At 42.3% G+C, this 16,093-nt stretch overlaps 2 protein-coding genes across 2 annotated transcripts in view; one reads left to right on the top strand and one right to left on the bottom strand.

Annotated features, from left to right (window-relative positions):
• Positions 1 to 265: 265 nt before the first annotated feature.
• On the bottom strand, positions 266 to 7,647 carry LOC149088000 (enkurin-like). The gene is made up of 5 exons (XM_089251432.1): positions 7,526 to 7,647; positions 4,230 to 4,414; positions 2,280 to 2,518; positions 1,517 to 1,663; positions 266 to 436 (listed from the first exon to the last, which is right to left on the bottom strand). Exons 1-5 carry the CDS (start codon positions 7,645 to 7,647, stop codon positions 266 to 268), a joined length of 864 nt encoding a protein of 287 aa, XP_089107558.1.
• Positions 7,648 to 10,909: 3,262 nt separating this feature from the next.
• The window catches only part of LOC149087999 (phosphatidylinositol 5-phosphate 4-kinase type-2 alpha-like), a 47,608-nt gene continuing 42,424 nt past the window's right edge, over positions 10,910 to 16,093 (top strand). The window contains exon 1 of the mRNA XM_089243573.1: positions 10,910 to 11,406. Coding sequence (XP_089099699.1) covers positions 11,272 to 11,406 — 135 coding nt within the window. The 5' untranslated portion in view covers positions 10,910 to 11,271. The remainder of the gene's footprint in view (positions 11,407 to 16,093) is intronic.

Below are 16,093 nucleotides of genomic sequence, written 5' to 3'. Positions count from 1 at the left end.
TAACTTTGATGAATAATTTAAAAATGGTTGAGAACCGCTGTGCTATAGCGATAATACTGACGTCACAAAGATGGCGGATAAATCAGACTAGTATCTCAAGGAGCAAGCATCAAGCCAATCGAATGAAAATCCTTTGTTATCAATACTGTTTTTATGTGTCCATGAATAAACTCGTGCAAACGCCATATAAGAGCATGATATCCCCCAAAATTAGTAGGAAAACAAAAGGAACCTAAATGTGCGTAAAATATATCGTCTCGATAAATCACTCCAATACGTAGATGTGCTTGTGCTTCTGCAAGAGGTTGATGTCTCTCTCGAGCGCTTTGAGCCTCTCCTCGACGCGCTCTTTCATGAGCTTCCTGCTCGGCGTTTCTACCACCATCGGCAGGCACAGGTAGTCGTGCAGCGCTTCTTCCCAGTTCTTCTTCAGCTTCTGCAAACACACAACAGACGGATGATATTCGATCTGACGTCACGGTAGAATACAAGACTGCGTGGTGAATCCGAAGAAAAGAGTAGTCAAGAAAATTAGACTAGAGAAGGGCGGCAAAATTCGTGTGGCCCCGCTGTCGGCAAAACCATTAATGCGCCTCTCTGAGTAGCGTAGATTTAATCTCGGCATAAAATTCAGAAAATATCAGTTTTTCCCCAGGGCCGCATTAAGAGCATCATGCCCCCCCCCCGGGCCAAGTTATTTTTCTGAGTCCCTACCAGGCAAATTCTCGAAAATTTCAACCAGATATCATTCTTATGAGGGCCCCCCCCCCCCCGGACAGTGCTCGGGTGGGCCCATGCCTTAAGACGGAGCTGGTTTTTCCGTGCTTCCATTAGTAGCCTCTCTTAGCTTCAGCAAATGGCACCCCAGGCCAGTGGCGTCGGAGCCGGGGGTGCTGTGGGTGCTCGAGCACCCACGGAAGTTTGTAGAGCGGGTTCGAGCACCCACAGAATTGATTCAAAATCGAAATTTCCTACATGAATCTCAAGACGGGCACCCACAGGTTCGAAACACTTCCGACGCCCCTGCCCCAGGCGCATCTGCTGCAGCTGGTGTACATCGGAGTCGGTACGAGCTGACGTCATCGCCCTGACAGAACCTATTAACAAGACGGCCCTCACTACTGTATATATCCCAGGTAGGAGACAATGCGTAGGAGAAACGAGTATAATCTTTTACACCCCGCCCACTAAATTTTTCATTCTCTCTCGAAATGTCTAGGAAGCTTCCATATTCCTAGAAATGAGTAGGATATTTGACACCCCCCCCCCCCCGGATTCATCATAGCGTTGGGAACCCTTGCTGTATGGTGATACAGAACTCGGTATAACGTCACCCAAGGCGACGAATACAATCGACTTCATAAACAAACTATTTTTTTTTCTTCATAAGAATCCTTAATCTTCAGATTGGATTGGATGCAGATTTTTCTGCAACCTTCAAAAACGATGTTATAAGTGGGTGGGATTAACGTTATATCGGGGTGGCTGACAATATAATAGGATAAAAGGTGCTTACAGCGACAAGCTCGTCTCTCTCTTCGTCCGTGATCTGTTTCGGGGCGTCTTTTTCGATCTGCTCCTTGACGAATTCCTCGTACTTTTGCCTGGAATAGTCCATGTCTTTCTGTCGCATCACCAAATACTTCGGCGTCACTCCATATTCCTGCAAACTCACGCGCATAATCACAAGATATAGTAACGAATAATAAAAATAGTAATAACCGAAAAAAAAAAGCAACATTTCATCGAGAAAAATACACGAAATCGCCAATTGTTAGCTAAATCGCTTAGCATTTGAGTGTGAGTGACTGTATGGTTGAGTGAATGACCATATGGGGGGTGGGGGGGATGATCAAGTAAGCGTATGTGTGTGACGATATGCTCACGCACTTGGTCACTCATACGGTCACCAACTTGATCACTGGTACAGTCCAGGGCCAAATGATTTTTCTGAAGCCCTTTTTTTACCTGGCAAATTCCCGAAAAATTCAACTACTTCCAGTTTTTTTGAGGCCCCTCTTCTCTTAAGGTCCCCGGGTGGGCCCATGAGTTAAGATGACACTGATACAGTCACTCCCTTGGTAACTCATGTGGTCACTCACCCACTCACTTTTTCACCCATCCGGTCACACACTTAGTCACTCAAATGGTCAGGGCAGGCGAAATGTCAGGGGTGAAATTCCCGTAAACCGCACTGTTTTCAGTGGCATCGCCAATGTCCCGTAATCTAGGGTAATTTCCCGTAATTTTTCTAGAGGAGATATGGTCACTTGATATACCTTTTTCGTGCAGAATTTCGGCACCAAGCCAGAAAACTCCAGCAGTATGGAGTTGCCTTTCTGTGAATCCACCAGTTTGGGTTCGGGTTTCTTGGGAACTTTCCTGGACGCGTCGCGGATGTTCTCCTTGATGAAGTCTTTGGTGGCGCTGCTGGTGTTGGGCATGACCGGCCGTTCGCTGTGCCTCGGCACCGGTGGCTTCTTCGTTTGCTTTTTCTCTTCTTCTCTGTCTGGGAAAACTACGCCCACGAAAAATAAAATTAACTACAAACGAACAGTTTTCTTACAGATGAATGTCCAAAAAACGCCATTGTTTTTTCGAGACAATAAATTGTCATCATTCCCGGAAACGTTATTCCATCCTATACAGGGGATTTTAACATGGGGTTGCACTCATTGGCTAAGATCACTATTACGTCATACGTAATACTATTACGTTAATTCATCAATTAATTACACGAGGGCAAGACCGTAACTAGGATTTTTGTGTTGTCTTGCCGCCCCTAGGGCAAACATGATTTTGCCACCCCCCCCCCCTGAATTTTGCCTCCCGGGGCAGTTGCCCCTCCCACTGGCCTCACTGTAGTTCCTGCCCTGCACCAGGGTATTTAAATTATTAATCAAATTAACCAGGTACGCTGGGAGAATTATGTATAATCATCTTCCCGTATAAAGGATAATGCTCTTAGTATTCATAAAATGTACTACATAGCATATATAGCATAATCGCCAGTGAAGCCGGGATTACACTATAAAAGTTTGATAAACGTTCTTTTATGAAACTTGGAAAATGCAACCAATAAAATTATCGGTTACATTCGAACAAATACAACAGATAATGCTGCAACAGGTTTCTTTCGTCAAGTTTTATAAAATAATTTTTGTCAAACTTTTATAGTGTAATTCCAGCCTAAGGCCGGTATTACACTATGAATGTTTGATGAAAGCACTTTTATAAAACTTGAAAAATCCAACCAATAAAGCGCATAGGTTACATTCGATCAAATGCAACCGATAATCTTATTGGTTGAATTTTTCAAATTTTATAAAAGAACTTTTAAAATACTTTTATAGTGTAATCACGGCCTAAGTGATTAATTCATCAAACCTACGGAGAGGATTGGTGATTATTCAAAAATCAAATTATCACATTTGGGGCCATTCAAGTATTAAGTAAGCAAATTTTTAGAAATTTTTTTTACCCCCCTCCCTACCCTTGTCAGCAAAACTCTGACCCCCTCCTCCCCCCCCCCCCAGTCAGCAAAATGTCATCATCAGCTCTGCCCCTCTGAATCCTGGGGTCAGGGTGGGATCGGAGACGTACACGGGGTGGGGGGCAATTTTGTTAATTGAAATTTCGGGTGAAAATACCTTTATATGTTATTATAATCGATTTCTGTTAATTTCAATGTTATTTGAAGGCTATGAACTCAAAATTTCTCTTTAATAAATTCATAGCGACCCACCCTCCAAGCCATGTAATGATAAATCGTATGAAGGCCCTTGGCCCGCGGACCAAATATGTCCCTGGGGGGTTATCTGATGCGGCCTGCCCTCCCTCAAACCTAATTTTGTAAAAAATGAACTGAGCGGCACATTTACAGATCGCTTAAGCGTCCCGTGGTACAATTCCAGAGCATGTTGGAATGTGTGTGTGTGTGCGTGTAGTGAACCTGACGTGAAGTTTGCTTCTGTGTAATACGTGTTGCGTGTAGTGCTTCCATCTGCCATCAGTTTTTTCTAACTGCGAGTAAAGTGTAATGATTGAGAAACTGTATTGTTGTAGGCCCGTTGCTCTCTGGGGTGAGACTTTTTTAACGTGGAGACCGGCGCTTTGGATGGAATCGCTGCACGGACAGAATTAAGAAACAAATTAAGAGTAGGCCTACGGGCAAAATACGAGCCCGCTTAGGGGCATTTTAAGAGTATGATATATTGATATATACTAACTCTTCGGCTGCTTCAACTCCTGATATTTTTTGGTGACGTCATCGTGGAATTTATGGTCCCTGGTGTGCTTCTTCAGGTATTTCTCCGGATCCGGCAACGGGAACCTGTAGTAACCCATGGTCTTGTGCGCCTTTTTCTGAGACTCGTAAAAGTTCCTGATCGATTCATTGTAGACGGACTTGTACCTGGAAAAATGCAATAAAAGCAAAAGCCACAACGATATTAGGTCATGAAGCGAAACCGAAGCTCAAAATTTCGGATGCATACTTCTGAACAGCCGCGGATCCAGACTGGGAAGGGTCGAGGAAGGTGGGAGAATTACTCCTGATAATTCTGGAATTACTCTTAACCAGGGCCGTCTTAAGAGCACCATGGACCCCCGGGCCAAGTAATTTTTCTGAGGCCATTACAAGGCAAATTCTCGAAAATTTCAACCAGATCTAATTTTGTGAGGCCCCTCTTATCTTGAGGCCCTCGGGCCGCGTCCGGGTGGGGCCCATGCCTTAAGACGGCGCTGCTCTTAACAATTGTAGAATTACTCTTGACGATTCTGAAATTTCTTGTTCTAGGCAATTCCGAAATTATTTCCATTAGTAGTTCTGCAATTGCTGTACTTCTTTCAGTAATGTTCAATAATGTTCATGTCTGGGGATTTTGGTGGCCAGCGGAAGTGTCTGAAGTCAGAAGAGTGTTCCTGGAGCCACTTTGTAGAAATTCTGGACGTGTGGGGTGTCGCATTGCCCTGCTGAAATTGTCCAAGTCCGTCGGAATGCACAATGGACATGAATGGGTGCAGGTGATCAGACAGGATGCTTACGTACCTGTCACCTGTCAGAGTCGTATCTAGACGTATCAGGGGTCCCATATCACGCCAACTGCACTCGCCCCATACCATCACAGAGCCTCCACCAGCTTGAACAGTCCCCTGTTGACATGTAGGGTCCATGGATTCATGAGGTGATCTCCATACCCGTACACGTCCATCAGCTCGAAGCAATTGGAACCGAGACTCGTCAGACCAGGCAACGTGTTTCCAGTCCTCAACAGGCCAATGTCGGTGTTGTCGGGCCCAGGCGAGGCGTAAAGCTTTGTGTCGTGCAGTCATCAAGGGTACACGAGTGGGCCTTCGGCTCCGAAAGCCCATATCGATGATGTTTCGTTGAATGGTTCGCACGCTGACACTTGTTGATGGCCCAGCATTGAAATCTGCAGCAATTTGCGGAAGGGTTGCACGTCTGTCACGTTTAAAGATTCTCGTCAGTCCCGTTCTTACATGATCTTTTTCCGGCCGCAGCGATGTCATAGATTTAATTTTTTACTGGATTCCCGATATTCACGGTACACTCGTGAAAATCCGAATTTCATCGCTACCTCGGAGATGCTATGTCCCATCTCTCGTGCGCCGACTATAACACCACGTTCAAACTCACTTAAATCTCTATAACCTGCCATTGTAGTAGCAATAACCGATCTAACAACTATACCAGACACTTGTTGTGTTATATAGGCGTTGCCGACCTCAGCGCCGTACTCAGATTGGTTCCATATCTCTTTATTTGCATACGCATGCCTGTACCAGTTTTTTTTTTTGGCTCTTCAGTTTATGTACCTTAAAGATGCCGAATTTGGCCTCTCGAAACATGTTAACCAGTGTTTCTCAATCTTTCTGAAAACAAAGACCGGCAAAATAACTGAAATAATTGGACGGACAACTTGCGTCCCGTATTACGGGGCATTCCTGTAATTTTCGTTGTTTCAATTTTTTTTAAATATATATTTGTCCCGTTTTTTTTTTTTTTCAATTATACTTATTTGAATTTGCAATATTTACTAATATCATGAACACACAAGCACACAGCGTTTTTATAATATGAACCAGTGCATCATGATAATTATGGAGAAATTATGAGTATTCTCACATTATATCTCACAAGTGTCTCCCATTTATTTTTTTGAATTTTAATTACGATTGGGGTAATTGCACCCACTTCTGGTAATGTTTCTGATGATAATGGCGATGTCCCGTATTTTACGGATTATTATTTAAGATTTTTATACAATGAGAAATATGGTCATCAGATCGTTTGCGTATTTTTTTCCGGTGAAATACATTTTTGTATATAGCGATTTGTTGCGGCCCTTTATTTCCCACACGCTTCAGCAATTTTGGCACTAATTAGCAAATTGCATTCAAACCAATAAATTGCAATTATTTTTGGCGAAATTTAGTGATATATCCCGTATTAAGGATAGCAATTTCCTGCATTATCCTAGATGGGTATGAAGGTATAATTTCTGTTTGAACCCATACGAGTATTTACCTGTCTGCCTGTGGACCACCTATGCCATCGTCGTGGCCCATAGGTTGAGAAACGCTGATTAACTTATATGAAATCACAGCCCTCAAAAAGTGTGTTTGCTCAGCGGCCCTTGACTTCGTTATGACGGCCCTTTTGATGTATCAAATGCACAGCATTACTGTTGAATCTGGAAAGTATCTCGCAGTTCTAAATACAGCAATTCCAGATGCCAGCGCTCTTTAACGAATATTTCAATAGTTCTCCTGTGTACAGTAGCTGGTTTCTAAAAATGGTCGGCGGACCCACACAGTAAAAAAGCTCGAAGAGCTACATTTGACCCACGGGCCGTGGATTGAAGGTCTCTGATATAAGGCATCATGCCGTTTTGACGGCATACGATTGATCTTAATTGCTATGCAAGGTCAGCTGTGGGGCACTTGTGCACGAAGAATAATTTTTTTGACCACTCACTCCTCAAATATGCCCCCCCCCCTCTGAACTTGTCGATCTGGGCATCTGGGCTATATCCCGCTAAGTCCTCCCCCCCCCCCCCCGTAAATATGTATCTGGGGCCTATGATGCTCATGAGACGGCACTGGGTCGTAGACATGGTCCCCACAAGGGGTGGGCTGACAAGGCTCCAGCCCTGGGGCCCGGGACAATATTCAGAATTTTTTTGCTTTTTCACGCTATAAATTCATCATAAAGAGGCCCGTGAAAGTATGGTCGTCGGCCCCGCAAAAGATCCCGGCCTAGGGGCCCTACTCCAGGATGTGGGGGCCATGGTCGTAGACAGGTATCCAAGGCAGGTCGGTCTTAAGAGCATCATGGGTCCCCGGGCCCAAATGATTTCTCTGCAGCCATCAATGACAAATTTGCATGCTTACTCTCGAAAATTTCAACTAATTTTTGTGAGGCCCCTGGGGCCCATGCGTTAACACGACAATGCCCTAAGATATAAATGTGGTCAGACAAACAAAAACTGACGTCACTCACCTCGGTGGCTTTTCAGGCTTGTCTTCTTCCGGTGGAATGAGATCGTAAATCGACTCTGTTAGAGGAGGGGCCCTCGTGAATAATTTTGGCTGGATCAGAGGCTTGCCGATATTGAAAGGCATTTTTTAAAATTCGCATTCAACGCACATCTTCTACGAATCGGAAGATTCCTGAAAACAGGGAACCTCTAATGAAAACATTTAAACGTATAATCATCATATTTTCCGCGTCTGTTGTTGTCATGACAACGTTTTCTTCAGGAACTCATAAACGATCTGACCATATTTGATTACACAGAATAGGGACAACAACTACATATCGTCAAATATCGCATGTAATTCAGCTTTTACCCTGGAAAAACCACAGGAAAAGAGCGGGAGATTGCCAAAAATGATGCCAAAGGTGAGAAAAATTTCCCAGAATATAAAAATTAAGCCCTACTGCAAATCACAAATACGGGTCATACGGGCACCCCTAAGTAAGAGCGTGATTAAGCAGTCGCAGAAAGTTACAATAAACCAATAATAAAGTTACAATAACCAAGTTAAACCCATAGCCCTCACAAGGGTGGGGCTGACAGGGCTCCAGACCCGGGTCCCGGGATAATTACCATCATTTTTTTTATTTTTTCATGCTATAATTTCAGCACAGAAAGGCCCGCTAAAGAGCCCAGCCTAAGGCAGTGTTTCTCAACCGCCGGGTCCTGATATCATTCATACCGGCCCGCGAGTGATTAGCATTTTTCCTCATTCATTTTCCGTTGGTCGTGAGTTTGACCGGGCCTTCGACCCACAAAAATGAATAAAACCGGGCCAAAATAAAACTTGAAAAGGTTGAGAACTATTGGCCTGGGGGCCTTGCTAAAGGATGTGAGGGCCATGGTTAAACCAGTGGGTAGACTGTTAAGGACTCCCTGTGAATTGCTTGGCCGTTTGCCCAGGATTTTAGTCGGGCCCCTCAGACAGTCACGGATCCGGAACGATTTGTCGTTAGGGGAAATTTATTGTGCAGTTCCTTCGGATCCTCCCGCATTTTACGGGAGAGACCAATTTTCCTCCCGTATTATTCGGCTATTGCAGAAGTGAATTCGGGGGCGTCAGAAGTGTTAGGAACCTATGAATCCGTGCACACAAGTCAAAGTGGGTGCTCGTGCAGCCACAGCATTCCCCGGCCTCGACGCCGCCACTGGCGATAGGCCTATCTCCAGTATGGTGCTGGCCTAAAAGAGCGTTTGTCGGAAGATGAACAAGAAAAACAAACTTGCCCGAGAGATATGGGCGAAAAGGAAAGTCACAACAAGAAAATTAATGATAATGAAAAGATCCCATCAACGAAGAAGAGAAGGAATCTAATCTTTCAGTAACCAGAGCTTCCTGTAGAGACCGGTGGCATATTTTTGAAGCTCAAGCGGGGAGGTGTATTGAGATGAATTGAGCATTGAATAGCAAAGAGCAGGCCTGACGACTAAATGCCCACATGATTATGAATGTGCAGCAAATGTAATTTGGTAGCCCAGGTCGACAAGATACTCGCCTAAAGTACCAAAGTATGTTTAGAGGTATCGCGAGTTCCATCAGGGCCGCAACTAGGGGGGAGCAGGCGGGTCTCATGGCCCGAGCGATGGACCAGAGGGAGGCGCAAATTTTATTCTCAAACCTCTCAACATTACGAGGGGGGCGCCAAAATGCGCACTTGCCCCGGGTGACCAAGCATCTAGTTGCGGCCCTGAGTTCGATACCCGGTTCGTCCTTGTCAGACAACTTTCCTGACACACGGGTACAACAGAAACGGCGACATGACCACAGAAAAAGATTGCTACCGCAGAGAGCCCCACATCGGGGGGTTAGCGCACCAACCTCTCGATGAGTATAAAAAACAAGCCTGCCGTTCGGAATCGGCAATAAATTGTAGGTCCCGGTCTAAAAAATTAGCCCTCGTGTGCAGAAAATGGCCGTGGTGAGACAAAAATGATCAAATAAAAATTCACACACTGTCGCCTTCGAGCCAAGTATCCATTTTGGAATCCCCCTTCCCAAGGACGTAGCGAAGGGGGGGGGGACTTGGGGGTCTGCCCCCCCTCCCGAAATGTGAGAAAATGACCGAAAAAAGGGAAAAAGATGGCCAAATGCATTGTTCTGTTACTTTGGTCCCCCCCCCCCCCGAACGAAATTTCTGGCTACGCCCCTGCCCCTTCCGTAATTTTAAACGAAAGGAAAAAAATAGAGTAAATTTAGCACCCTTTCTCTGGTCTTGGCACCCTACACTATAGGGTTACCAGATTCGAAAACTGAGAAAGGAGTACACTTGCCATTACCTCCTACACATATACTGTATCTAAGCAACACCTTCTAGAGCAGGTTGAGAGGTAATGTATCCCCGCGCGGACTCAGTGACGTCACTTATTCTAATTTTTACAATAGATGGCGCCACTATTCGGACTAATAAAACCGGCCACAACAATCATTTTTCCCAACTCTAATCAGAACCGCTGAAAAAAGCAGAAACTGGAAAAGGTATTTGCTGATGAATGTGTGTGTGTGTGTGTGTGTGGGGGGGGGGGGGAACGGGAACACACACACAGAAACACTCATATGAAGAAATATGGAAAAAAAAAATTATTCCGGAAACTTGAAAAGGAGGACAAGAGGGTGAATTTTCCGAAACGTAAAGAGAACGCTTAAAATGACATCGAAAAGGAGGACGGTTGGTAATCCTACCCTGCGCCCACTGTCCTGGTGCTGCCATTTATATTCCAAGTAAGAAGCTTATAGAAGTAAAACAATGAGACAGTTGAAATCTGTTAATCTATTCTCCAGAATACGAATAAAATTTCCACAATCATTTTATTTATGCACAAATTAAAAAAAAAAAAAAAAACCCCATCTAGTTACGATTTTGTTTGCTAGATGGCAGCAGTATTCTCTCATTGAAATGGCATTCCAGTTTTTTCCTTAAGACTCGTTAGATTCGTTTTCGGTTGATAGATGGCAACACATATCAACTTTTGATAACATATCAAAGAAAGCGCGGAATTCGAATTCTCCGGAAATAATTTAAAAAATTATCCGAAAAAAACAATAATAATTCGCACAAAAAATGAAAGAGCAAACAATTTCTGTTCAACCGAAACAGAAATTGTTTCCAATTTTTTTCAACTAACAATATTTTCAAGCACAACACAGATAACGAAAATTTCTTTAAAACAAACAACATAAAATTTCTAGTTTCTTTCTTTCCACCAATGACGTATTTTACGTCACCGAAAACGAGATAAGACTCTCCATTATCTCAGGGAGAGAGAAGGAGACGCCCTTTTTTTCCCCCCATTCCCCCCCTTAAAAAAAAAAAATAATAATAATCGATCCTTGGCAACGATTCGGCTGCATATGCGCCCTGGAAATCTCGCCAATAAAATTTCCGCCCAGAGAGAGCGAGCGTATCTAGTAGGGGCTCCACCTCCATCATAAACCCGAAAAACGCCGCTGCGTGTTCTTCTGCTATTATTACCATCAACATCGCTGCTTGTCGTCTGTTATTTTTTTGTTTTTTATAAACTCGAGTCTTCTGCAAGAAAACACAACATTCACTGAAGGATTATAAATCGCGAAGGAATTTTCTCGTCTGGAATCGGGCCTCTAATCCCTTCCCGTCATGCCTCTAATCTAAAGGGAAAAACAACCGAGAGCCCCCTTTATTTACTAAACATCTCCAGTCTCTCTTGTGTCAGTTCTCGTAGGTAGTGCGTCATGTCAACAACTTGCAGAGATTTGATAGGAAGTAAAGTCAAGAAAAAACATTTGAAGCCAAAGCACCAAAAAGCCAAAGTTTTTAGAGCGAGTGAACCTCTACTAAGTGTTCTCATGTGGGGAATAAACCATACCGTAAGTATTTCACTTTTTTTTTTTATAATCAATTATCTCATTGGCTCCTCGATTTGGGCGTTCCCAGCCGATAAATAGGCATTGCATCAATATTATTGTTTTGGAGGTGGCCGCATCTCCAGGGCCCGGTTTTGATTCTATTGAAGGAAGGGGGAGGGGAAAGTTCCCAGTGCCGTCTTAACACAGGGCCCAACCCGGGCTTCAAGAGAAGGGGGGGGGGCGGCTCAAAAAAAATTAGATTCGGTTGAAATTTTATAGAATTTACCTGGTAGTGGACCTCAGAAAAACCACTTGGCCCGGGCCCCCCCCCCCCCATGATGCTCTTAAGACTACCCTGGGCAGCAAATGCGTTGAGGGCATGGGCGGAGATACGGGAGGGGGGCGTGGGGGGCATTGCCCCCACCCCCCATCGTCAAAGGTGAAGTCGACTGATCTAATGTATATATGCATATATGAATTGACATCATCATCATCCCCCCCCCCAGATTTCGAAGTCTATCTCCGCCTATGCTTGAGGGGGGAGGGCTCTTGATAATTGATAATAATATTTGTCATTATAATGGGTTTTGTTTTTTTATGTAGAGTTTGTACATTGACAGGCATTCCCAGAGGTGGATTTGTGGTTTTGCTCAGGGCCGTCAAAGTGTTTTTACGGAGGGCCAATCTTTTGAGGTCCCCCAGGCTCATGCATTACGATGGCACTGTTGTAGGCTATATAAATTTTGCCGCCCTTTGATCTAATTCGAGTCTAATTTTCTTGACCACTCATTTCTCAAATTCACCCCCCCCCCCTCCAACCCCTTTAAGTCAACTTTTCTGTCATTCCCATTCTCACACTCTACTAAGCTGTACATGCACCGCGTTCATATTCCTCTGTGGAACTGCCAATGAATTGGTACATGTTGGAATGTGCATGTAATGAACCTGAAGTGAAGTTTGTTTCTGTGTAATGCTTGTTATGTGTCATGTTTGTCGTGTTGTGTTTGTTGCCATCTATCATTAGTTTTTTTTAAACTATGAGAAGTGTAATGATTTGCTCACACACTCTAGGTCACTCACTGATGTATGTACTTTCTCGCTTTATAGATATCTTTTGATCATTCACATGCGTGCATTCTCTTGGTGAATCTTTTGTTCATTCGTGTACAGGGCTGAAGCTAGATGCTTAGTCAGCCGGGACAAGCACACATTTTGGCACCCATGATGTTGGAAGAGAGGTTAAAGGGTGACATTTGCATCTGGTCCGCTTCCCCCAACCCAGTTGCAATCCTGTTCACATGCATCCTCTAGGTCACTCTTTTGACATTCACATGCATGCATGCTCTTGTCACTTTTTGGTCATTCACATGCATGCTGTTGGTTGCTTTTGGTCATTCGCATGCATGCACTAGGTCAGGGGACATTCTCAAACTTTGGAAGCCTGCGGCCTGGTCGATTTGGGAGCCCACTTCTCCATGCAGGAATGAGAAACATTTAATCTACTTCTCTGTGAATAAATCATTCGATTCTCAGAACATCATTTTAAACGCCCTGCTTAGAAAATTAATGGAATATGTTTAAAAAGCCTTGGAAAACATTTTTAGGTTAATCAGTGTGAAAAGTTACGACGTTGTCCTCCATATCCAATCTCAGGGTTATGTCAAAACCCAGGTCATTTCTTTTTCCAGAACTTTCTGAGTGTCTCCCTCTATGGTAGATTTAGTAGTGCAGAAACACGAAAATTTATTTTGCCTACTACTATTTATTCCTCTCGAGAATTTCTGTTAAATTGTTCATATAGGAACGGAATGTGTATATATGCGTGGCCTTAACGTATATGTATGATGTCAGAGTTATACTCGCTTCGAGTTATACCATCTGTTTTCTATATTTTGAAGGGAAAATATAGCTTACACTTGAACTTTCATGCTATGCTAGTATGGTGTTGACCTGCTCTCGGCCGAGAGACTTTTTGAAATGAAAGACCAGCGCAATTCAAAGTTGGAAAACCTGCAGAAAACAAACTTCAGCCCACCACCACCACTGTGCCGCCAATAGGATTCGAACCAAGATCCTCACCATGCAAGTCCAGCACAATGGTTTTGTCTGCAAATATGGTATATTCCCACTTGAAGTTCACTTGAAGTCCCACAAATGTAGATCTCTAGGACACAGATTTGCATCAAAATACTTAATTACTCCTAGTTTTTACCTAGTTATTACTCCTGTGGATAATGAGAAATATTTTTTAAGCACATACCTTGTGGATTAATCATTAGATTGCCCAGAACCCCCTTAGTTTGAAGAAATGTTCATAAAGGATGTGTGCTTAGTTAGTCTTAGAATATATTTCCCATTGATAATATTGTGAAATTCCTCTCTGGTTATGAAAGGGGATGGACCCAACCACTGACAGATTAAAGGGGGGAGCTGGGGACAGTCACTCTTCCCCCCCCCCTCCAAGAGCAAAAAATAAAATATTCTCTGGGGGGGGGGGCTATCCCACACCCACCAGCCCCCCCCCCCCCCGTTTGTTGCATCATCCAATAAACTGCCCCACCCCAGAATTGCATTAATTGTCTAATCTTTTTCAGACACTTCACACTTTTTGTGCACTTCAGCCCCAATTTAGAAAAAAATTGTAGGGGGAAGTCTATATAAAAAAAGCATGGATGTAATTAGGATTTTTGTCATGGAGGGGGAGTGAACATGATTTTGTCCCCCCCCACCACCACCCGCAAAATTTGATGATTTTACAACGGTGTTTTTGTCCTTTCCTGATATTAATTCTAAATTTCGTTGTCTGCTGCCTCCCCCGCATTCCAATAATTTTCTAGAGAAAATGCTTAAAAAAAAACAAAAAATATGAGCACCCTGAGTAACAATTAGTGTTTCCAGAATTAGTGGAGGAAATAATTTTAGGATCAATGAAAAAATTTCGGAATCAATGAATACAGTATTATTGGAAAAAATAAAGGTAATAATGTCAGGGCTATAGAACTTTTTTTAATTGGACAGAACACAACACATAAAACATACAATCGAAACTGAGAAAAACACAAAACTCCACAAAAAGTAGCATTACAATGACACAGACACTCTGTGACCCCAAGGGACTGACAGTCCTTCCAGTTAGAATTAATTGAATTATGCAAAGCCTGGTTACATTACTAATTGGTTAATATTTTATGAAGTCATATATACATTTTAGATACTTTTTTAACTGAACAAAGAAAATATACATATATGTATTTAAATATAAACATATAAAATTAGTCAAGTTGTGACGAACACAATTCACGTACAATGTGTATTCACATGTGTTTTTCAGTTGGTTACAGGAATGGTTATATTTTTGATGTTTTTAGAATGAATTATATTTAATATATTTTAGAATGAAATATTATTAATTTTAGAATGAATTAACAATGAATTATTGAACTAATATAATAATGAATTATTATATTAGAATGAAATATTATATTATTGATATAACTTATAAGTTTTGTGTTATTTTATGATCCATTATTGTTGTAGTATGGATTCTAGACTATAGATTCTAGATATAGTTTACTGAAAATATAAATATATTGTGATTGGATCTTATGTTATTATTTGTATGATCAGTTGCATGGTATTGGTTCATTATTTTCGAGGCAGTATAATATTAGCAGAAACAATAAAAGAAATATTTTCAGAATTATAATAAATAATTAGAAATGAATTAAATTTGGAATTATCAAACGAGAGAAATAATGGAGAGAGAAATAGTTATTGAAGATCGGGAATTAACCCTTTATATCCCGAATTAATTTACCAGTAACTTTTTAATTATACTTTTGCATCGTTAGATAAGTTTTGGTGCAGAATAACCCTAGGGAAAAAAAGGGTAAAATACTTTTTACAGTAATTTGGTGATTAATTATGTGCAGCTGGTACTTAGAAGTACCAACAGGAATACGGGTAATATACAAGGGAAAAAATAATTCAAACAGTTTTATTTACACTACTCGAGATGATACTTCTGAAAACAATTCGTTTTTTCATTACAACGGAGAAACTCATTGCAAAATGAATATTTTGAGTGAGGTTTGTACTGTAACTTTCGAATGGAGCACATCTCACATCTTCCTCTCCGCTGAACAAATGTAGGCCAATCAGCTCCAAGAAATTGTTTCCTGATGTCTGGGAACAAAAAAGTTACTCTTCCTTCTCTTCTTTGGCTGTTCTTGTGTGGTGCTTACAGCAGGACAACCTCGCTTCTTTACTAGGCTACTTCCTTGGGTTATGAGTCCCATTGCCGTTTCTTCGAAACTCCAATAATGAAATTTCTCCATGTATTTCTTTATAAATGACATATGCTATTTCAAGCATCGCGATGCAAGGTCTGGTGGCACCCGGTACGGATTTTCGACTTGTTACCCCCCCCCCCCCCCCCATGTCCACCAAAATATAAAATGAAATTTATTGAGGAAGCAATTTTTTTATTCAATTGGTTAAGTAAAGAGGGCATAATGTTAATTATTTTGTAAATAGTTTTTTATGAAAAAAAACACGAGTGACGTGTTATATTGAGATAGACATACTTATTTACTTTATGGTCGGTTCTCGACCGGACAATACTTACACCCCAAATATTTAATCACTCCCAAAGCCGTCTTAAGAGCATCATGGGCCCTGGGCCAAGTGATTTTTTCTGAGCCCCACC

This window comes from Pholcus phalangioides, unplaced genomic scaffold, assembly GCF_987345545.1.
Source record: "Pholcus phalangioides strain wild (caught in Gottingen) unplaced genomic scaffold, Ppha-v1.0 ptg000003l_1, whole genome shotgun sequence".
Taxonomy (NCBI): Eukaryota; Metazoa; Arthropoda; class Arachnida; order Araneae; family Pholcidae; genus Pholcus; species Pholcus phalangioides.
Note: the sequence above shows the minus strand (reverse complement) of the source record. Positions and strands in the feature narration are given on the sequence as shown.